The following is a 21,491-nucleotide window of genomic DNA, read 5'->3' as shown; positions in this document are numbered from 1 at the left end:
AGGATACTGAAAATCCCATGAGATTAATGACCGTAGTTGAAAAGTAAATGAGATTGGTGTAAAGTATGTGGCTGTTAAAGGGATATGAGATAGAAGAGTGACACGGACTAGTTTTAACTGTAGAAAATTTCCAAATGGGCAGGTTTGGAGATGAAATTTAAAGGAGATAAACAGGATTTAGGAGAATAAACCCATGCATTTGAAAGTTTAAAGGCAATATGACTCAAAGGATGGAAAACTGCACATTATAAAATTAGCTTATAAGAAGCACTATGAGAAAGTAAAAATCAGATTTGTGAAAAAACAAAACTAGTTATCCAGGAAGCTCTGACCTCTCAGAATGAAAGCCAGCCCTGTATGCTTCTGAGACAGATATGGGCCCACAGCACTCCGATTGTGGTTTTAGTCTGGGCAGAGAAGAAACAAACAAGATTAGGACCAGCTGTGAAGAAGGTGGTTTTGGTAACAGACCAGAAATAGAAGGCTCTGGCCTACCAGAAATTGAGGCCTGGCACAAGAGGAAGCTCCTTACTCCCCCCATGTGTTTGACTCAGCTCAAAAGCATCTTTTTCTGGGATCTTTTAAGAAGTTATAGAGGGGAAGAGCCACAGGTCCAGTTGTTGTCTATAATCTTACCACCACAGTTAACTGCTGCTAATGCTCTTATAGTTCACTCAGAGTATCAGGAATAAACCTGTAGTCTTCCATTTAAGTTTTTCCCTCATCATTGTTTTATTTAAAAAAAATTCTTTTGATTGTATCAGGTCTCAGTTGCAGCACACAGGACCTTTGTTGCATCATGCAGATCTTTCATTGCAGTATGCGGGCTCAGTAGTTGTGGCAAAAGGGGGCTCTAGTTGTGGCGCACAAGCTTCGTTCCCCCATGGCATGTGGGATCTCAGTTCCCCAACTAGGGATCAAACCTGTGTCCCTTGAATTGGAAAGCAGATTCTTAACCACTGGACCACCAGGGAAGTCCCCTTCCATTTTTCTCCCACTCCCTAGCATTTTATTACGAAAACTTTGAACAAACAGAAAAGTTGAAAAAATTATACAGTGAATTCCCATATACCCACCGCTTAGATTGTATAGTTTAAAATTTCGCATATTTTACTACATCTATCCATTCCATAAATCATTTTAATTTTTGGTGCATTTCAAAGTAGTTGCAAGCATCAGCGTACTTCACCCATAAACATTTCAGTATGCCTTGAGTTGAATATAGTTTATGAGTTTTGGGACAGAGGGTTGATACAATTTACATATAATAAGATGAATATAACTTCAGTGTACCATTAGATGAAAAGGGCAAATACACCTGTGACTCACATTCCCATCTAGGTAAAGAACTTACATTCTCCCTAGAATTGTCTTCTGCCTCTTCACAGTTAATACCTGCTTTTCCCCTGGGCAACAGGGGAAGAACAATCACTATTCTGAATTTTTTTTGTAATAGTTTTTCCTGTCCTAAAACTTGATAGAGTGTAAGTGCATTTTATGCTTCTGATTCATTCATGTTGCAGATATGAATAGTCTGTTTCTGTTTTTGCTGAGCAGTTTTCTCTTACATATCCAAACATACCGTTCTTATACTGATGGATACCTGGGCTGTTTCAACTTTTTGGCTATTATGAATAAAGCTGCCATGAACATTCATGTACAAGTCTTTTCGTGAACATAATGTTTTTATTTATTTTGGATAAAAGACTAGGACGTGGGTGCTCTTAGACTAGGTATGTGTTTGGTTTTCTAATAAGCTCCCAGACCATCAAAGCAGTACCTTTCACACCTTCGCTTACACCGTGTGAGGGTTTCACATCCTTGCCAAGATTTGGCGTTGTCAGTTTTTTTACTTTTAGCCATTGTGACGGGTAGGTAATAATATCTCACTGTGGTTTTAATTTTTATTTCCCTGGTAACCAGTGCTATTAATGACTTCTTCCTTAGATTATTTCCAGTTCATATGTTTTCCTTTGTGAAGTATCAGATCAGAATTTTTTTTTACCCATTTTTTAAGTTGACTTGTCATTTAACATTGAGTTCTAGGAGTCCTGCCTCTAAATTGTAAAGGCTAGTTTGTAGAAGAGTACAACTTCTGTGTTACTGCCTGACATTAGTTCAAATGGAAGAGGCCTGAAGGTTTGAGTTGAGCAGAAGCTCTTAATCAGTGAATGTACCTTTTAATCAGTGAATGGTTGAGTACCAACTAAGCACTAGTATTAAGGATGCAGAAATGATACCTGCCCCTAGCTCCAAGGAGTCCAGATTATGAAGGTAGACAAAAGTAAAAATTCTGATGTAATGGTTTCAACATTAAGTCACTAAATATTTGCTGAGTTCTTACTATAGGATGGGTACTATTGTAGGTATTATACATAAGGAGATAGGCAAACCAGACATAGTTCCTACTCTAATACAGCTTATTTATTTTCTGGAGTATATATGGGGGAAGTATTCTTGCTTGGAATCTCCCATGGATGGAGGACGCTGGAGGGCTAGAGTCAGTGGGGTCCCAAAGAGTCAGACACAACTGAGCGACTAACACTTTCACAGGGGGGCAGATAGTGCAGAGAGGCTCTGAAGTGAAGAATGAGATGGATGTTGAGTGTATGTGGATCAGAAATGAAACCTGTCTGGAAGGTACATAACAAGATGATGAGTTAGGTGAGGGTCAGCTCTTGCAGGGCCTTGTAGACTGTGGTAAGAACTTTGGATTATTTTATTTTGAGCATTTTGGGAAGCCATTCCAGAGTTTTAAGCAGAGAAATGGCATGAGCTGGTTTCTGTTTGGCTGATGAATTTTGTGTGTGTGTATGCCTGCATGTGTGCACATGTATATACAGAAAAGCTGCTGAAGAAACTGCTGCAGTCATCCACAGGAGAGAGAAATACGACCTGGGGAAGGCGGGCAAGACTTCGGAAAGGAATAATGTCATAGCATAACCATGGATGACAAGGCATTTGCTAGGGAAGAAACTCAGGTATCAGCAAGTGTGTGTGGCTGTGTGTGTGTTTGAGGATCAAGAAATAGCCTTCAATGACTAGTTGGGTCGGTGGTAGAATGACAGGAGGTAGAACAATCAGAAAAGGCTTTGAAGGTTGCATTATAGATGCAAAATCATCATATTACACAGTTACTTAATTCTGTATAGATTGGTCCTCTAGAGTTGGGCCACGAGGTGGCTGTGCTAGGGAATTAGGCTTTGAACCTAAGGGCCGTGAGCAGATATATACAGGGCTTCTAGTTAGCGTGGAGACTTTCAGGAAAGTGTCAAGGACGACTAGGTAAGACTGAGAGGATGAAAAAACAGGAGGCAGGAAACAAAGCGGTCTGGAGTTATGTGCAAGGTGTTATGTGTGGAGGCTTGGGGTTAGGATATTGTCAGGAGGACCTGGAGGAGTGGATTGGGGGGAAAAGTTGAGTCCCTTTAAAAAATACAAAATAGTTTAAAATATTGAAATAATATAGAAGTGTCTGTGCGTGAGAGTTGCTCAGTTGTGTCCAACTCTTTGTGACCCCATGGGCTGTAGCCCGCCAGGCTCCTCTGTCCATGGGATTCTCCAGGCAAGAACACTGGAGTGGGTTGCGATTTCCTTCTCCAGGGGGTCTTCCTGACCGAGGGATCAAACCTGCGTCTCCTGAATTGGCAGGCAGATTCTTTACCACTATGCCACCTAGGTTGTTGTTTAGAAGTGTCTAAGAGTATATAAAATTACCACCTTTATTCTGTTCCTCTGAAGTGTACCTAAAAGTTGCATTTATTTGGTGTGTCTTCCATTTTTTAATGTGACTGTATTTATTTTGCATATATATTTAAATCTATTGTGTATTCACATACAACTGAAGTTTGAAATGGGGTTAACTTTTCTTACCATTTTTTGCAACTTTATTTTTTCATATTCTACCAATATACTTCTGCCTTAATTGTTTATTTACTTGCTGCTCAGCATTCCATTGACTAATTACCGTAATTTACTTAGTCACCACCTAACTGATAGACCTTTAAGCTGTCTCACGTTTTCCACTTTTTAGCAGTAGTGAAATGAGCATTCTTCCTTGTCTCCGTACTGTGCGAACACTGCCTGAGAGAACGTGCAAAGTGAGAAGTGTGGGGTCCAGTTATGACCTGGGCTTAAGTTACAGTCCCATTCCCTTAGGGAGTATGTGTCGTTCTCTGAGATCTGTCCTGGGGAATCTGCAAAGCAGTGACTTCTGGTCAGAAGTCTAAAATCCACATTTTGGTGGCAATATTCAAAAGAACTAGGGCTATTTCTCCAGATTTTAGCTTGGGGTTCACTGCTTCCAGGTTTTAGATGGTTCTCAGAGGGCGATGAAATAAAGCTTTCTTGTCGAATTTTAGATTGAAGAAATAGGAATAATGTATAGAAGTGAGAATTCACTTGGGTTGATTTGGATAGAACTTGATGGAGCAGGACTTTCTGATAATTGAATTATAAGAGTGGTGGGTTTTCCATCATTGGATACATTCAAGCAAAGGCTCAGATGCTATGGAAGGACAGTATATGAAGCAGATTGAACTCTTAAAAATCATTCCAGTTTTGCTTGATAACAGCATTTGAGATGGAGACCGTGAGGCACCAAGATAGGAATAGCACTGACTGTGGGCTGGGTTGGGCAAGGGATTGACTTGAGGGTTGATTTAGGGGAGGCTGAGGCTAGAGGCATCCTGGGGTATAGTGCTGGGAAACCTGGGATGCTAGATGAGGCTAGGTGAGGGATCTGATCTCATCTGCACTCTTGGCACAGATGGTCTGCAGGTGTATTGGTCAGCGGGGACAGAGGGTTAGTGAAGAGTCTGAGGATAACTGTTACAGTGACTTAGGAAAACGGGTTTATATGGACGTCATGGTGATCCATGCAAGAAGATAGTGTTTCTAGCAAAGGAGATGGATGAACCGGAGATGCTTTGGTGCTGTTTGACAGCCAATCAGTTGAGACCAGGATGAGATGGAAGCAGGGGCTGGAGATGGCCTTTCAGATTTCATGCAACAAATATTATCTAGGTGCTTGAGATAGAGCAGTGGAAAGAACAGATAAGTATCCCTTCCCTCATGGAGTGTACATTCTAATGGGGAAGACAAAGCATATAAATATATACAGTATGTTGGTGATAAATACTAAAGAGAAAAAAAGCAGGAAATAAGTGTGTGATGTATCAGTAGAAGTAGAGTTGAAATTTCAGAATGGCCAGAAAAGGAGAACCTTTTCATTCAAAATAGAGAAGATGGTTTTGAATAGAGACCTAGAGACATTGTAAGGCAAAAGCAAGCCATGTGGATTAAAAGAGGGAAGAACCTTCTGGGTGTTGAGGTAGAAACAAGCATATTTGTGGAATGACAAGCAGACTGTGTGGCCGGAACAGAATGAGCAAGAGGGGTCAAGTCAGATCTAGATCTTTCAAGACCTTGTTAGTGTGTGCTTGTGTGTGTGCACAGTCACTCAGTGGTGTCCGACTCTGAGCAACCCCATGGACTGTAACTCACTAGGCTCCTCTGTCTGTGGGATTTCCCAGGCAAGAATACTGGAGTGAATTGCCATCCTCCAGGGGATCTTCCTGACCTAGGGATTGAACCTTCATCTCCTGCAGCTTCTGCATTGGCAGGCAGATTCTTTACCACTACATGACCTTGTAGGCCAACACAGAGTTTGGGTTTTTTCTAAGGAATGGGAAATCTTTATTGGGTTTTGGTAGAGGTATGACATGACCCGTGTTTTAACAGGGTCACCATAGTTGCTGTATTGAGAGTAACCTGTTGGTGTGAGGATGAGAAGAGGTGAGAATGGCATAGGTAGGCTAAGGAGACCTCTTAAAAGGTGACGCAGTAAGGCTGGTGAGAGGTGATGGGCTTGGACTAGGTTGTGCAAATAGGAGCTGGACCTGAACAGCTGATTAGAGGCTAGGAGAATCAGCATGAGGATTGTCACGCTACCTCAAGATGTAGATCCCCAGGGTTAGTGGGGAATCACTGAAGGAAGAGACTTTGGGGAGCAGAATCTGGATCACGGTTGTATTTTGGGCAGTGTTGGGCTTAGAACTCGGACTCAGGTCTGATCTGAGGCCAGTAAAGGCATCAGAGTGAGATTGATTGGTCTCTGGGATTAGGACCCAATTTGGGGCTGAGGACTAGTTTCGGGCCAGAGTTGTTGATGGAGGCCAGTACACTGTTTGTGCATTTTACCGTAATTTTCTTGGATCAGGGTTGGCTGTAATCGCCATCTCCCATCCCATTGAGCCTACCCAAGGGGATTGGAGGAGTTTGGAACCTATAGGGCCGTCTTTTCCTTAGGTGTCATGGGGATAGACACAGGCTCAGCCTTGCCTGGCTAAAGCTGACTGGCTTTACAAGTTGGGACCTACAGTCAGGGAAAGGTGGAAAAGGGTCCTCGGTGGCTAATTTGTGTCTTTTCCGACCCCCCCTCCCCGCCCCCGCCCCCAGATGGCCCACTGTGTGACCTTGGTTCAGCTGTCTGTTTCATGTGACCACCTCATCGACAAGGACATCGGCTCCAAGTCTGACCCACTCTGTGTCCTTTTGCAGGATGTGGGAGGGGGTAACTGGACTGAGGTGAGAAGGACTATGGGGGTTAAAGTCGTGGAGGGATGCTAGGACTGTTTGAGGGTGGAAGGTACATGACTGTAATGTTTATTGGCTTCTTGCCCACAGCTTGGCCGGACTGAGCGAGTACAGAACTGCTCGAGCCCTGAGTTCTCCAAGACTCTACAGCTGGAGTACCACTTTGAAACAGTCCAAAAGCTCCGATTTGGCATCTATGACATAGACAACAAGACACCTGAGCTGGGGGACGATGACTTCCTAGGAGGAGCTGAGTGTTCCCTGGGACAGGTATGTAGGTCCAAGGATTAGAATCCTTCAGACACAGGTTGAGTCAGAGCCCTATGAAATAACCCAGAAAGCCTAGAACTTGGAGGTGGGGGTCAACAGGACCTAACCTTGTCTGAGATCTTGTTCGCCCATCCCCTGCCCTAGATTGTATCCAGTCGGATGCTAACTCTGCCCTTGATGCTGAAGCCTGGAAAGCCTGCTGGGCGGGGGACCATCACGGTAAGACTGGGGTTTGGTGGGGGAGTGTGCTCATATCAGTGAGGAGGAATTCATGAGACGATACAGTCTCCTGCCTCCCCTACCTAGGTCTCAGCTCAGGAGTTGAAAGATAATCGTGTAGTGACCATGGAGGTGGAAGCCAGAAACCTGGATAAGAAGGTGTGTATGGAAGGAGGCCCTGGGGGTTCAAGAATTAAGCAGACAGGGGTGGTGTACTGGAGGTGGGAGGGTGGGAGGGGATAGAGGTCTTTCATAGTGTTTGTCTGCCTGAGTCTTATAACTAGGGTCTCTGTGACATTGACAGGACTTCCTGGGAAAATCGGATCCGTTCTTGGAGTTTTTCCGTCAGGGTGATGGGAAATGGCACCTGGCATACAGATCAGAGGTGTGAGCCCCCTGGGATTGGGTGTGATGGAGCAGGAGAGAATCTCCTGGGGTTTGTGACTACCAAGATTTGGAGCACAGGGAGGAGCCTGCTTATGGCTAGGGAAGGATGGCAGCTCCCCACAGGCCAACTCAGCACTCACTGGAAGCTTTGTACTCCACCCTCAGGTCATCAAGAACAACCTGAATCCTACTTGGAAACGGTTCTCTGTTCCCCTTCAACATTTCTGTGGGGGAGATGCCAGTACACCCATCCAGGTGAGGAGCTTGCCTTCTGAATGGACTGAGCAGGGGCAGAGTCTAGGGAGGGATGTATTCTCACCTGCCACCCGCCTCCTGGTCTTTACATACACACACGCCTTCCCTCCTAGGTGCGATGCTCCGATTATGACAGTGATGGTTCACATGACCTCATTGGTACCTTCCACACCAGCTTGGCTCAGCTGCAGGCAGCCCCAGTGAGTGCTGGCTCAGGGATATTGAGGTGGACTTAGGGACTGCAGCCTCAGGAATAGAGGGAATGCACGGCAGCTCCCATCCTGGCTGAGGCTCTGGAAGTTTTCTACTCTAATTTTTCTTTCCTTACCAGGCTGAGTTTGAATGCATTCATCCTGAGAAACAGCAGAAAAAGAAAAGTTACAAGAACTCTGGAACTATCTGTGTCAAGATGTGTCAGGTGAGACAGTAGCCCATGTGACCCAGCCTTTGACTCCTAAGCTCCATGACCCCAATCCCTTCACTCCAGCTATAACCCTGGTTTCAACTACAGGTAGAAACAGAACATTCATTCCTGGACTATGTGATGGGAGGCTGTCAAATCAACTTCACTGTAAGTTGCTTCATCAGGGGCAAGAAGACAGATCTGAGGCTCGAAGATGGCCTTCAACTCTGCTCCTCCCCTCCCCGCAGGTGGGCGTGGACTTCACAGGCTCCAACGGAGACCCTTCCTCACCTGATTCTCTGCACTACCTGAGCCCAACAGGGGTCAATGAGTACCTTACAGCACTGTGGAGCGTGGGCAGTGTGGTTCAGGACTATGACTCGTAAGCAGCTTTGTCTTACTCCTCGCCGCTCCCTGCAGACGCTGTTAGCTCTGGGCTTGTGGTCCTCTCACTGCCTCTTCCCTCCTTTGCTGTCTTCTCACAGGGACAAGCTGTTCCCAGCATTTGGATTTGGGGCCCAGGTACCCCCTGACTGGCAGGTGAGTGTTTTCTCCCCTCCACTGCTCCTGTTTTTGGTTTCATGGTCCTGATCAGGGGGGATGTGGTAAACTTGCTACTTGGCACCCAGCTTTATGTGGAATTGCAGGGAGTCATCCGTACAGACATGTATACAACAGATGCTCAGGACTGAATACCTCCTAAATAACACTTTGTACATATCCTAGTGCCCTTTTTCTTAGCACACAAGTGGTCATGGGGAAAGAACCTCATTACCTCAGTTCTATTCTTGCCCTCAGGTTTCCCATGAATTTGCTTTGAACTTCAACCCCAGTAACCCCTTTTGTGCAGGTAAGCCCCCCATCCTCCAGCATAAGGTGTATCTGTCCAATCTCTGCCAAGTTCGTGTGGGCAAGGGAGAATGAGGGTGGGGAGACAGACACCTGACTCCATTGTCTAGAGTAGTGGATTTTACAACTAGGCCTCTGGAGTCAAATCTTCATCCTGCCACTTGATAATCATGTGACTTGGGGCCAGTTGCTTAGCTTCTGTGTGCTTTGGCTTCATAGTAAGAAATATTATAGGATATTGAATATTTTAAGAAAATGCATATAAAGCTTGAAGCAGTAATCCTGGTACATCATAAGTGCTCTCTAAACTATGGTAGCTGTTATATTATCATTATTATCTTTGCCTAGAGGCTCACAGGTACTTACTTGGGCATCAGTAGAAGCATTGGTGCCTCCTTGCAGCTCTATTCAGGGTACTTTTTGCCCCAGGTTCTTTTGTCTAGAGAGGACCAAACCCCATGTTTCCCTAGCCACCCGCATGTAAACAAGCTGAAGTTGAAAACTTGACTTGATCTAATCTGATTTTTATTAAGATTACAGGTCAGTTAATATGTAGAATGTCCTTCAGTTTGGGTTTACCTATTTCCTCATAGTTAGATTCAAGTTACGCATTTTTGGCGGGAATACCACAGAAGCCATGCTGTATGTTCCGGAGGCACATGTTGATTTCTCCTCTTACCAGTCTTATTAACTTTGATCATTTGGTTGAGGCGGAATCTACCAGGTTTCTCTTCTATACAAGTACAGTTTTTTTCTTTATATGTAATTTTAAACATTTTTAATTGAAGGATAGTTTATGTACAATGTTGTATTAGTTCCTAATGTACAGCAGAATGATTCAGTTTATATATATAAACATATTCTTTTCCATTATCATTTATTACAGGATATTGAATATAGTTCCCTGTGTTATAAAGGAGGACCTTGTTTATTTTATATATAGTAATTTGTATCTGCTGATCTCAGACTCCTAATTTACCACTCCACTACGCTCTTTCCTCTTTGTTAACCATAAATTTGTTTTCTTTGTCTGTTTCTGTTTTGTATACAGGCTCATATGTATCATATTTTAGATTCTAAATACCACACATCCTATGGCATTTGTCTTTCTGGATTACTTAGTGTGCTAATCGCTAGGTCCATCCATGGTGCTGCAAATGGCAATATCTCATTCCTTTATACACACACACACACACACACACACATATTTAACTAATTTTTATTCATTTTTAGTTTAAAAAATATTCTCTTTTTTGGTCGTGCCATGCAGCATGCGGGAACTTAGTTTCTATGGATCATACCCAGGCACCCTGCAGTGGAAGTGTGGATTCCTAACCGCTGGACCACCAGGGAATTCTTTGTTTTTTTAAAGAAACAGTTAAGACACATTATCTTTCTCAAAATTATTTGAATCTATTTTTTATTTTAGTATTTTTTAATTGAAGTATAGTTGATTTATAATGTGTTAATTTCTGCTGTATACCAAAGTGATTCAGTTATATATATATTCTTTTTTAATACTCTTTTCCATTATGGTTTATCATAAGATATTTAATATAGTAATCAGTACTGTTATATAGTAGGACTTGTTTATCCATTCTGTATATAAAAGCTTAAATCTGCTAACCCCAACCTCCCACTCGCATCCCTCCCGCAACACCTTCCCGCTTGGCAACCACTAGTGTATCTCTCTGTGGTTCTGTTTCTGTTTCGTAGACAGCTTTATTCATATACCACAGCTTTCTTCATCTGTTGATGGACATCTAGGATGCTTCCATGTCTTGGCAACTGTAAATAATGCTGCTATGAACATTGGGGTGTATGTATCTTTTTGAATTAGTGTTTTCTTCAAATATATGCCCAGGAGTGGGATTGCTGGATCATTTGGCAACTATATTTTTAGGTTTTTAAGGAGCCTCCATACTGTTTCCCTAGTGGCCGCACCAATTTTACATTCCCACTAATAGTGTAGAATTCCCTTTCTTCCACATCTTTCCAGCATTTGTTACTTGTAAATTTTTTAATGATGGCCCTTCTGACTGGTGTGAGGGGATACCTTACTGTAATTTTGATTTGCAGCTCTTCACTTGTGGGGGGCCATGCCACACAGCATGCAGAATCCTAGTTCCTTACCAGGGATCAAACATGTGCCCCCTGCAGTGGAAGCAGAGTCCTAACCACTGGACCGTCAGGAAATTCCCTGCATTTCTCTAATAATTACCAATGTTGAGCATCTTTTCATGTGACTACTGGCCATCTGTATCTTCTTTGAAGATTTGTCTATTTAGGTCTTTTGCCCACTTTTTGATTGGATTATTTGGGTTTTGTTGAATGAGCTATTTGTATATTTTGGAATTTAAGCCCTTGTTGATCACATCATTTCCAAACATTTTTTCACAGTCTGTAGTTTGTCGTCTTGTTTATAGTTTCCTTTGCTGTACTGAAGCTTGTAAGTTTGATTAAGTCCCATTTGTTTAGTTTTGCTTTTATTCCTATTTCCTTGAGAAATGTTTTGCCTATATTCCTTTTTAGTTTTATGGTGTCATGTTTTATATTTAAGTCTTTAGGCCATTTAGAGTTTATTTTTACATATGGTATGAGGGAGTGTTCTAACTTCATTCGTTTACTTGTGGCAGTTGAGCTTTTCCAGCACCACTTGGTGAAGAGACTGTCTTTTATCCGTTGTATGTTTTTGCCTCCTTTGTTAATTGACTGTGGGTGAGTGGGCCTGTTTTTTTTGTTTGTTTGTTTGTTTTTTAACTAATAATCATCATCCTTTGGGAGGATGCTTTAAGACTATATAAATATCCAATCACTCATCAATTTTTACCTTTTGGCATCCATTGATGATCCTTGCCTTAATCAATTATCTCTGATTGTCAAATGATTCTATAATTTCTTCTACATTAAGAGCTTTTCCTTGTCTATTATATCTCTGTGGATTCTTATTTTATAAAATGGGTTATTATTCATTAGGTGCATTATAATTTGATGCTCAACTCTCCTGCATTTGTTCAGGGGATTCCCCCAATCTGGATTTTAATTCAAGCTGTGGTTCAGGGCACGTGCCCTTCCTCTCTTTGGCCCTAATTTTTTCATCTGTAGGGTAAGGTTAAGAACCTTGGGTTACAGGGGCGAGTGAATGAAATGCACCCAAGTTCCCAAATCTCCATGGCCAGGATCAAGTGTCGTCAGGGCTGGCAGAACCCCAAGAGGCCCAGTGTCTTATGGTATTTTTTGCCTTGCTTCTCTAGGCATCCAGGGCATTGTGGATGCCTACCGCCAGGCCCTGCCCCAAGTTCGGCTCTTTGGTCCCACCAACTTTGCACCCATCATCAACCATGTGGCTAGGTTTGCAGCCCAGGCTGCAAATCAGAGGAATGCTTCGGTGAGGGTTATGGGATGTAGTGGGCGAGGAAGGGGAGGGGGGGTGCTCCCTTGAGGACTATTTAACAAGAGACTTCTTGTCAGTGTGGGAATGTGTAGCTGGGATGTTTAGAGGGTCTGCCTCAATATATGAATGGACTTGCTTTTAGCAATACTTCGTGCTGTTGCTGCTGACTGATGGTGCTGTGACAGATGTGGAGGCCACACGTGAGGCTGTGGTTCGTGCTTCCTACCTGCCCATGTCAGTGATCATAGTGGGTGTGGGTTGTGCTGACTTCGAGGCCATGGAGCAGCTGGACGCTGATGGTGGACCCCTGCACACACGCTCCGGGGAGGCAGCCGCTCGTGACATAGTGCAGTTTGTGCCCTACCGGCGTTTCCAGAATGTGAGTAGGGGCAAGCTTGGGGACAGAACAGAGCTGGGAGTTCAGCCTTCCACCTCTCCCTGATGTGTGTGGGGATACTTATCCCTTCACCTGAGCCTGGGGCAGGGTTAGGTTTTGGATTCTGTATCCTTTCTTGGGTGTGAAATGTAGACCTTGTACAAATGAAGCCGTTATGGCCCATCACTGAACTTGCCCCTCTTCTCCTGGCAGGCCCCTCGAGAGGCACTGGCGCAGACTGTACTTGCAGAAGTACCCACGCAACTGGTCTCCTACTTCAGGGCCCAAGGTTGGGCCCCATTCAAGCCACCTCCACCTGCAGCCAAGGGCCCTGCACAGGCCCCCCAGGCTTAGATTCCCTTGAAGGGGTCGACCGTGGCCATTTCTCAGTCCCATGTTAAGGTCCCCAGCCCTGAACACACATTCCCTCGTGCTTGTACTTAGGTTTTATACTTTTATACTTAATCCTGCTGTTGCTGCCCTCGATCTCACCTGCTTGCCCCTGGAATCCCTCATTCAATAAAGATGAAACCCACTCCTTTGCTACTACTCTGTGTTTTAGGTGGGAATCTGCTATTAGCCATGGTTAGTTCTCCTCTCTGAACTTACTTGTTGACTTTAGGGGTTGTTGGAGTGAAGGAGTCCTCTGACATAATAGCCCCCACTCAAAGAAATTGGGTATTCCCTGCCAGATATCTAGAGACACTGACTCTGTTTTGGAAAATGCAAAGACTGAGTATAAGCCAAACACCTAGCCTAACCTGCGTCAGAAAAGACTGAGTATAAGCCAAACACCTAGCCCAACCTGCGTCAGAGCAGAGCTGAGCTGGGAACACAGACAAGGTGGAAAGTGTTAGGGGAGGGGATCAAGGGCTATGCCTGACTCCTTGGAAGGTGGAGCAGTGGTGGTTCTAGTTCTAAAAATAGGCTACAAGCCTCACTTTTTTTATTAGCTATTCTTTTTCTTACTAGAAAATTAATATGTATATTCATTATAGGGAAAAATACCACCCAAACTCCCGTGTCCCATTAAAATATTTGGTGCATATTTTTTAATACTTTATACGTATTTACAGTGATGCATGTTTTTTTACAGAATTGGGACCATACTGTATGTACTATTTTTGTATGCCTTAACTGTGTTTTAAATGTATGCTAGTTAGTACAAAATGATTTCACATGTATGAGATAGATAACGGGCAGGGTGTTATTTCCTACGTCTGACAAATTTTTTTCTCTAAATTACTACACTGTTTGCACTTTGTTTTATTGTATTTTGGGTATTTTACCCATTAGAACTTATTACTGACTTCATTCTTTTTAATGCCTATAGATTACTCTGTGTATGAGTGTATTATAGCTTACTTGCTGCTGCTGCTGCTGCTAAGTCGCTTCAGTCGTGTCCGACTCTGTGCAACCCTATAGACAGCAGCCCACCAGGCTCCCCCATCCCTGGGATTCTCCAGGCAAGAATACTGGAGTGGGTTGCCATTTCCTTCTCGAATGCGTGAAAGTGAAGTCGCTCAGTCGTGTCCAACTCTTAGCAACCCCACGGACTGCAGCCTACCAGGCTCCTCCATCCATGGGATTTTCCAGGCAAGAGTACTGGAGTGATAGCTTACTTAGCCAATCCCTAATTTATCAAGATTTGGGTCCCTTCTGGTTTTCTTCCATTACAACAAACAATGCTGTAAGGAATATCCTAATACATTTATCTGTGCGTTTATATAGTAATATTTCTGAAAATTTTATTCCTACAAGTGAAAATGTTCCATCAAAAGATATGAATACGTAATATTTTAATAGATACTGTAAATTGCATTTCATAACAGTTTTTTACCCATTTCATTAATATGACAGGCAAAAAAAACCCTCAGTTTTAGTTGAATTTATTGAATTACAAAGGCTGGGTATCATTTTATATGTTTACTTTTCAATTGTATCTCTTATGAATAGCTTTATTGTTATAGTTATTCAGCAAATCTTTATCTCTTATACATGTCAAAAATATTTCCTCCCAGGCTATTATCTTTTCAGTTATAGTGTCTTTTGGTCTATGTAACTCTTTTGATATGGAAATTTAAAAATTTTATGTTATGTCAGCCTAGCTTGCTTTTGTGTATGTATGTTTGTGTATGTAACCTAGCTTGGTTTTTAAAAAATTATCCATGTATTATTACTTACTTTTCATGACATTAAACAGTCTCTTATATTACCATTTCTATTGGCTACATATTATTTTTATAGTGTACTTTATCTTCTTAGATACTATTTCCATTTTTTCCTTTATAAACAATAGTGTGTTCGACATCCTTAAAGTAGTAACTTAGATTATATCTGTGTATCCTTTGGATCCATTCTTAGAAATGGAATTGCTGTGATTAAAAAGTATAAAAAAGTTAAGACTTTTCAGCACCTATTGTGAAAATGCCCCCTCCAGAAAAGTTGTATTAGTTCATTAGTTAGAAAACTTGAGACTTTTAAGAGTACTCAATAGATTCTTTTCCCTCTGTCTTCAAATTACAAAAGTAATAATCCCCAAACTTAAAGGGATACATGTTCCATCCTCACACATACTCTTGCATTCCACTTCCTAGAGGTACAGCACTGTTGATAGTCTGTAGATTCTTCCAAAACATGAACACACGGGAAAGGATCCTAACAGTCAAGATGTTGCATGTGTTTCTTTGACACTTCTTCCCCTTTTCGAGCCCTCTGCCCAGGTAGAACTCATTAATCCTTTGATGTCCGTCTCCTCCATCTTTTTCCCTCCAATTCTACTCTTGACCCTTGGAATGAAGAGTTCTTGGATCAATAAATGAATGGTCCCATTTTCTGGAGCGTCTTCTGTTCCCTGTCAGGCTCCTGGAGGGCAGGGACTGGTCAACACTCTACCACCTGTACTGTTCCTAGCATAGTTGAACACTCAAGTTTTAGTGAAAACAGCCTGAGTAGGGACAATCAGGCCTGCATCATTTCTGACTCAAATGCCCCCTACAGGTTCTCAAGTCTCCCTAGGATTTTACCTGAAAAAAGGGAAGGTTCTGCCTCCACCTGCACCTAGCAAGAGTTGGGGTGAAAAGTGAGGGGCACAGCACAGCTTCATGCCGACTGGTGGCTCTGCAAGAAGGCAACCTCCAGAGAAAGGTCGGAGAAGGCCATGGCACCCCACTCTTGCCTGGAAAATCCCATGGATGGCAAAGCCTGGTAGGCTGCAGTCCACAGGGTAGCTAAGAGTCAGACGTGACTGAGCGACTTCACTTTCACTTTTCACTTGCATGCATTGGAGAAGGAAATGGCAGCCCACTCCAGTGTTCTTGCCTGGAGAATCCCAGGGACGGGGGAGCCTGGTGGGCTTCCGTCTATGGGGTCGCACAGAGTCGGACACGACTGAAGCGACTTAGCAGCAGCAGCAGCAGAGAAAGGTAGGCTCAGGGTCCCACTGTGGCTCAGGTCTTCACTAGCTGTGTGACCTTGCAACTTTCCTGATCTGAGCGGTTTCTCCCTCTGTGGTTGTGAAGATTAGTTAGAAAAGGCATGTAACATCCAGAGTACTATCTTAGGTGCATGGTAAACACTCCACACACACTACTGCTGCTGCTGTACTGATCTGGGCTTCTCCAAGAAGGCACTTTGATAGACGCCCCCCACCACATTTATGTACCAAAGGCAACTAGAGTGCCAGCCTCCCTGCCCACAACAGACCTCCCAGCACTGATCAGCTTCTTTCAGCAGACTTCCACTCTACTCCAACAATCAGCATGTTTAATGGGCGCCCCCTGTGGCACTGTCCCCTGCCCCCTCTGAGGTTCGAATACCATGGGCTCGGACTCGATACAAGCATGTGAAACGAGGGTGGCCCCAGTTGCTTAGAATCTGGATCTTCACCTTGGGAAAGGCAGCTGGGGGGTCATTCTGGAGAGAAAAATGGATGATGCCAGTGTCTGCTCTCCCAAGGGGCTGCCTTCCTCCCTTATCTTCCCTTACTGTCCCATTCTCTTAGACCCTTCACCTCCCAGAGACCAACATACCTGTAGGTGGAAAGTCTGAATCTCAGATTTCTCCACGTCAAAGGTAAATTTCCCCAAGAAGACCTCAGTCTCGCCGTCAACTTGGAGGCCCTGATAAGTGAAGAATGAGTGGAGGAACAGAGACAGGTGGAAGTGGAGGTGTTGAGAACCTACTTTGTGTTCAGTAGTTGTATGCACACTCTCATTTATTTTTCAGTGTTAGGATGATAGAGTGTGGAATCTGGGCTCAAAGAAATCAAGTTGCAAATTTAAGCCTGACCACTTGTTAGCTGTGTGACCTTGGGCAAGTTACCTCCCCTATCTGAGAATTACTTTTTCTCATCAATGAAGGGGGGAGATAGCACTTCATAGGTTGTGTGGATGCAAGGATATATAATCCATGTAAAGTACTCAAAACAGATTAAGGACTCAATAAACCATAACCGATATTTGAGTATGGTATGGTTATTTAAGACCTATGGCAACCCTGAGAGGCAAGTGGTAGTATCTCCATTTATGGATGAGCAAGCAAAGACTCAGTAGCCCCAGTTTTCATGCCTGCCTTGTGCTCTGTAGGAAAATCCCCCACCTCCTTGGCCTCAGCCCCACTTACATAGACTGCAAAGTCACGGGGGGCGCTGTTAGCTCCCCGGGTGTGTGCCACAGTGGGCGGTGGATGCTGCAGAGTGATGTCGCTCAGCTGCACACGACCCGGCAACCGGATCACCACCTGGCCCTGGTCGCCTTCAAAAGCCCAGCAATTTCCAGGGAACACGTCTGGCTGCAGTGGGGGTGGATAGATCTTCAGAACCACAGGACTGAGCAACTGTGGCCCTTCCCCACCCTCCCGGGCATTTGTACTGGTAGGCCCCTCCATCAGTTTGACCCTATCAAGGGCCCACCCAGGACTCCAGTCCCTAGCAGTGCCAGAAAGTGTTAGTTGCTCAGTCGTGTCCGACTCTTTGTGACCCCATGGAGTAGCCCGCCAGGCTCCTCTGTCCATGGAACTCTCCAGGCAAGAAAACTGGAATGGGTAGCCATTCCCTTCTCCATGGGATCTTCCTGATGCAGGGATCGAACTCAGCATTGCAGGCAGATTCCTCACCGTCTGAGCCACCAGGAAGCACTGCCAGGTCTCTCCAGTATTATGTTGTCCTCCACCTCACCCAGAGTCTCACCCCAGGCAAGCCAGGCCCGCCTCCGCCTCCGGGCGGCCAAATTATGCCCAGCAGGGTCTCCCTGGTGCCACGCCCTCAGCTAAGTCAGGTCCAACCCCAGGAAGCTGTGGGATCCTTTCTCCAGAATCCGCCCCTGGTTCCTTTTTGGGATCTGCGTTCCAGGCCCACCTCCAGGATAACCGTGGGCGGTCTTGCGTAGTTCCAGAAGCTGAAGCGATTCCAGAAGTAGGCAGTGTTCGCATCCTCATAGTCCTGGGATGTCTTCTCTAGGTCGATGGAGGCTCCTAGAGCAGGAAGAAGCAACTAGTCAGGGGCTCTCAGGCCAGACCCACAGCAAAGGCAGTGTCCGTCTGAGGTCGGTCTGTCTGGGCCGATCTTGTGCATAGTTCTGTCTGCGTCTCTGAGTCTCAGTCCCTCCCTGGGTCTTACCGACAGAACTCAGCGCATAGTCGGGTTTCTGCACAAAGTCCTCACTCAGCCTCTGGAATACGAGTTGGGCCACTCTCTGAAAAGAGAGAGGGCGGAGCCTGGAGGGGCGGGCTTGCGGGCAGGTTTTATACTGGGGCGGAGTTCTCCGGGGCTCTGGTTCGGGCCTTAACACTCAGGAGGGCCTTAAGACTCAGGGCGGAGGGAGCACGGTTCCCAGCTGCCGAGCTCCTGGACCGGGTTCTGAGGGCAGGCTGCGTCTGCGGGACTCACCTCGCTGTTGGCGGCGCGAACGCTGGACATCTCCTTGTGGAGTTTAACCAGTTCAGCCTGGAGCTGCTGCAGCTGCTGCCCCTGGGAGCGCACGCGCTCGTGGTATTCGCTGCAGGCAGAAGGTTGGCACGCTGCAGTTGGCTCCCTGTCCCCCTGGCCACTTTCCGTAGGATCTCCCCACCCCCAACAGAAGCACCTTTGAGGCCCCCAATTCCCCACCCCAGTGCCCTCTTTCACCTTAGAGTCAGCATCTCCTTAGGTTCCTATTGGAGGGAGGGACAAAAAACAGCAATGCTTAGCTCCCACCTCAGAGTGGGAGTGGCCAGATACAAAAGGCCTTCTCTCTGAGGACTGCCTACCCCTTTTTCCTGATCTTCCAGCATCTCTCCAAGACAGACCCTCAAGCACCTCTGCGCACAATCCCCCAGAAATCTCCTGTTTATAGCCAGCCTTTCCTTAGGGTGATAGCCTCCGGCACTGTCCCCCTCCCCAGTGGCCCAGGGGACTCCCCACAACCTCCAGGTTTATAGCCTGCCAACCATCCAAACCCAGGACAGTTTCCCCGACTCACATTTTCCAAAGGAGGGGCGAGGTATAGGAGTCCCCACCAGAGTGCTGGAGAAAGAAGGAGTGGTCTCAGGGGAAGGGAAGGGAGGAGGTTTCTCAGTCGAAAAGGGGACAGTGGGGGCAAAGAGGCTTGAAGGAGCTCAGTCTGAGGAGGGAAGGCTCTGAAGGGGAGTGTGAAGAACTGTGAGCCTCTGAAGGGACTGAGTGGGCTGAAGGAAAGTGTACCTGGTTTGGCTTCAGAGCTTCCAGGGCTGGGGCCCCGGGAACTGATCACCCTCTCACCTGCCAGAAAGAGGCTCAGCAGTGACACAGCCGTGAGCAGGAAGCGGATGGAACAGACCTCCCTGAGGAACCGAAGGGAGGCTGAGGCTGGGAGACCCCAGAGAATCCCCAGCCCCCACCCCAGGGTCCTAGACCCAGCTCCTGTGAACACAGGTATGAATCGGCTCAAGCCTCAGCTGGGTCTGGCCCTGCTCCCCACCCCCTCCAAAGAGCAGCCCCTGGGGCTCCCCCTTCCCTCCCTCTGACCTGTACACACTGACCAGCACGTCTCCTACCAGGGATAACAACACGCTCAGCACCTGGAAGAGTAGGCCTGAGAAGAAGAAAGGGGGCTCAGGGAAGGAACTAGGCTTAGGGAGGGAAAGAGATGGTGGGGGAGGAGCTCACAGAGTGGTGTTGGAGGTTCAGAAAAACCTAGGAAGTGGACTCAGGAAGAGAGGGGTGGGCTAGGAGACTTAGGTGGGGAGAAGGAAAATGGATTCTCATTCTTGGAGAAGGTGGGTCGGGCTCTGGGAAGGGGCTAGACAATCAGACATGGGCCGGGGGCTCAGAACTGAAAACAGGGCTTCAGAGGTGAGAAATGGAGTTCGGAGAAGGGAGCCAGAGGAGTCAGAGGGGATCTGGGCTGGCTTGACCCGTACTCAGGAAGCTCTTGGACACTTGCGGGGAAGGCATCTCCTGCCTCAGATCCAGAGTCGGGAGAAGGTCGAGCTGCTCCTCAGAGACTGCGGGAGAGCCAGCCAGTTCTGTGGGAGCCCAAGGGCTCCATTGGGGCCTTGTGCACCGCAGGCCCACTGTTTCCTCAGGACCTGGCTGCAGGTTCTCTTAGCCCAGAAGCAGGGCAGCCTCACAGGTTTTGGTCGCACAGAATCCACAACCCTGGGGTCCTGCAGCACTCTGAGGCCACCCCCACCCCCCACCACCCCGGGAAGCTCAGTCTAGTCGTTGTCCCAACCCGCAAACAGTGGTGCCGCCCCCAGCTTTAGGTCTTGATGCGGCCCTATTTGCCTGGTAGCCGCTGAAGCTAACAACCGAGGCCACGCCTCCTAGGCGGTGCCCAATCACAAGCTTTTCCACGCCCCTTCCCAGGACCATCCACCTCACCAAGACCCTCTTATTCATTGCCTACTCTTTTTTCCCCCTTCAGGCCCCGCCCCCTAGGTGGTGCCCAGATAGTTTTATCCCACTTCCGCGCCAAACCCCACCCTCTAGGTCCCAGCCCTTCCCTCCGCTCACCCGGGTTCGACCCCGCCCGCACCCGAGGCCCCGCCCCTCACGGTTGCCGCGCCACAGGCGGTCTGCCCATTGTGGCTCCGAGGCGCCGGCTTCTGCCGAGAGCTTCCAGCCCATGTGGTTCCTCCGGGCACTCCAGCGCTCAAGGCGGGCTCACCGCAGCTCGAGCCCCGGGCTCGTCTGCCCTCGGGCTCCCCGGGCCCCGGCCCAGCTGACCGGTGCCCGCAGCTGTCCCCCGAGGTGACGCTCACAGAGCTGTTGCTGTTGTCGCTGTAGAAGTTAGGCGTGTGCTTGTGCTGGGACGCGGCTGAACCCGGGCGAGGGCTTCGCCGCATCCTGACCCGGGGCTGTGGCCTTCCGACGCCAAAGGCACCGTCGTGGCCTCCAAGGCCCTCAGCCCTCCAGCTGGTGCGCGCCGCCCGGACCCCTCAACCCTGCGTGCAGCCGGTGGGCCCCGTGGCCTGCCGCAACCCTCTCCTTTGTAACTGGGCCTGGCTGCTGACTTCATAGAGGAGACCACCGTCTCCGAGGAACGCCCTGGCCGGCGTCACAGAGCCAGTCGTGACGTCCCTGGGAGCCTTGGCAGTCTCCCTTATTCTTTCCCAAGTTAAAGCAAGCAATGACATTACAGCATTTTCCAAAACACCCTGTCTAAAACTACTGCTTAACATGAAAGAGTTTCTGTCCCCCTTCCTGCTTTGTTTTTCCCCTTAGCACTTAGGTATTTTATTTCATTCTTCATTACGTGTCACTCCCAGTAGAGCAGTAAGTT

The 21,491-nt window shown here is 46.5% G+C and overlaps 2 protein-coding genes across 13 annotated transcripts in view; one reads left to right on the top strand and one right to left on the bottom strand.

Annotated features, from left to right (window-relative positions):
- Positions 1 to 13,285, top strand: part of CPNE1 (copine 1) — a 35,913-nt gene extending 22,628 nt beyond the window's left edge. The window contains exons 2-16 of the mRNA NM_001076940.1: positions 6,460 to 6,588; positions 6,688 to 6,867; positions 7,012 to 7,086; positions 7,174 to 7,245; positions 7,391 to 7,471; positions 7,639 to 7,728; positions 7,842 to 7,928; positions 8,060 to 8,146; positions 8,240 to 8,299; positions 8,380 to 8,513; positions 8,617 to 8,671; positions 8,930 to 8,981; positions 12,235 to 12,368; positions 12,517 to 12,753; positions 12,964 to 13,285. Of these exons, the coding sequence (NP_001070408.1) occupies positions 6,460 to 6,588; positions 6,688 to 6,867; positions 7,012 to 7,086; positions 7,174 to 7,245; positions 7,391 to 7,471; positions 7,639 to 7,728; positions 7,842 to 7,928; positions 8,060 to 8,146; positions 8,240 to 8,299; positions 8,380 to 8,513; positions 8,617 to 8,671; positions 8,930 to 8,981; positions 12,235 to 12,368; positions 12,517 to 12,753; positions 12,964 to 13,104 (1,614 nt within the window). The 3' untranslated portion in view covers positions 13,105 to 13,285. The remainder of the gene's footprint in view (positions 1 to 6,459; positions 6,589 to 6,687; positions 6,868 to 7,011; positions 7,087 to 7,173; positions 7,246 to 7,390; positions 7,472 to 7,638; positions 7,729 to 7,841; positions 7,929 to 8,059; positions 8,147 to 8,239; positions 8,300 to 8,379; positions 8,514 to 8,616; positions 8,672 to 8,929; positions 8,982 to 12,234; positions 12,369 to 12,516; positions 12,754 to 12,963) is intronic.
- Positions 13,286 to 16,493: 3,208 nt separating this feature from the next.
- On the bottom strand, positions 16,494 to 21,206 carry SPAG4 (sperm associated antigen 4). 12 transcript variants are annotated; one of them, XM_059892780.1, is made up of 12 exons: positions 20,745 to 21,190; positions 20,128 to 20,232; positions 19,733 to 19,799; positions 19,430 to 19,548; positions 19,209 to 19,252; positions 18,875 to 18,900; positions 18,638 to 18,746; positions 18,368 to 18,443; positions 18,107 to 18,222; positions 17,374 to 17,541; positions 16,782 to 16,871; positions 16,494 to 16,665 (listed from the first exon to the last, which is right to left on the bottom strand). In XM_059892780.1, the coding sequence occupies exons 1-12, from the start codon at positions 21,052 to 21,054 to the stop codon at positions 16,516 to 16,518; spliced, it is 1,380 nt and encodes a 459-aa protein (XP_059748763.1). In that variant the 5' UTR covers positions 21,055 to 21,190; the 3' UTR covers positions 16,494 to 16,515.
- Between the last annotated feature and the right edge of the window lie 285 nt (positions 21,207 to 21,491).

This window comes from Bos taurus, chromosome 13, assembly GCF_002263795.3.
Source record: "Bos taurus isolate L1 Dominette 01449 registration number 42190680 breed Hereford chromosome 13, ARS-UCD2.0, whole genome shotgun sequence".
Classification (NCBI taxonomy): domain Eukaryota; kingdom Metazoa; phylum Chordata; class Mammalia; order Artiodactyla; family Bovidae; genus Bos; species Bos taurus.
The sequence above is the reverse complement of the archived record's forward strand: the minus strand, read 5'-3'. Positions and strand labels throughout refer to the sequence as shown.

Bases quoted from the DNA above. Each gene is read 5' to 3' on its own strand.
- SPAG4 (XM_025000830.2), bottom strand. From the start codon at position 21,054: ATGCGGCGAAGCCCTCGCCCGGGTTCAGCCGCGTCCCAGCACAAGCAC. The intron at 18,901-19,208 runs GTGAGTCGGGGA...TCCCTCCAATAG, and splicing joins TCGCCCCTCCTTTGGAAAAT to GAACCTAAGGAGATGCTGAC. The intron at 17,542-18,106 runs GTGGGCCTGGAA...CCCCCACTGCAG, and splicing joins CGCCCACGGTTATCCTGGAG to CCAGACGTGTTCCCTGGAAA.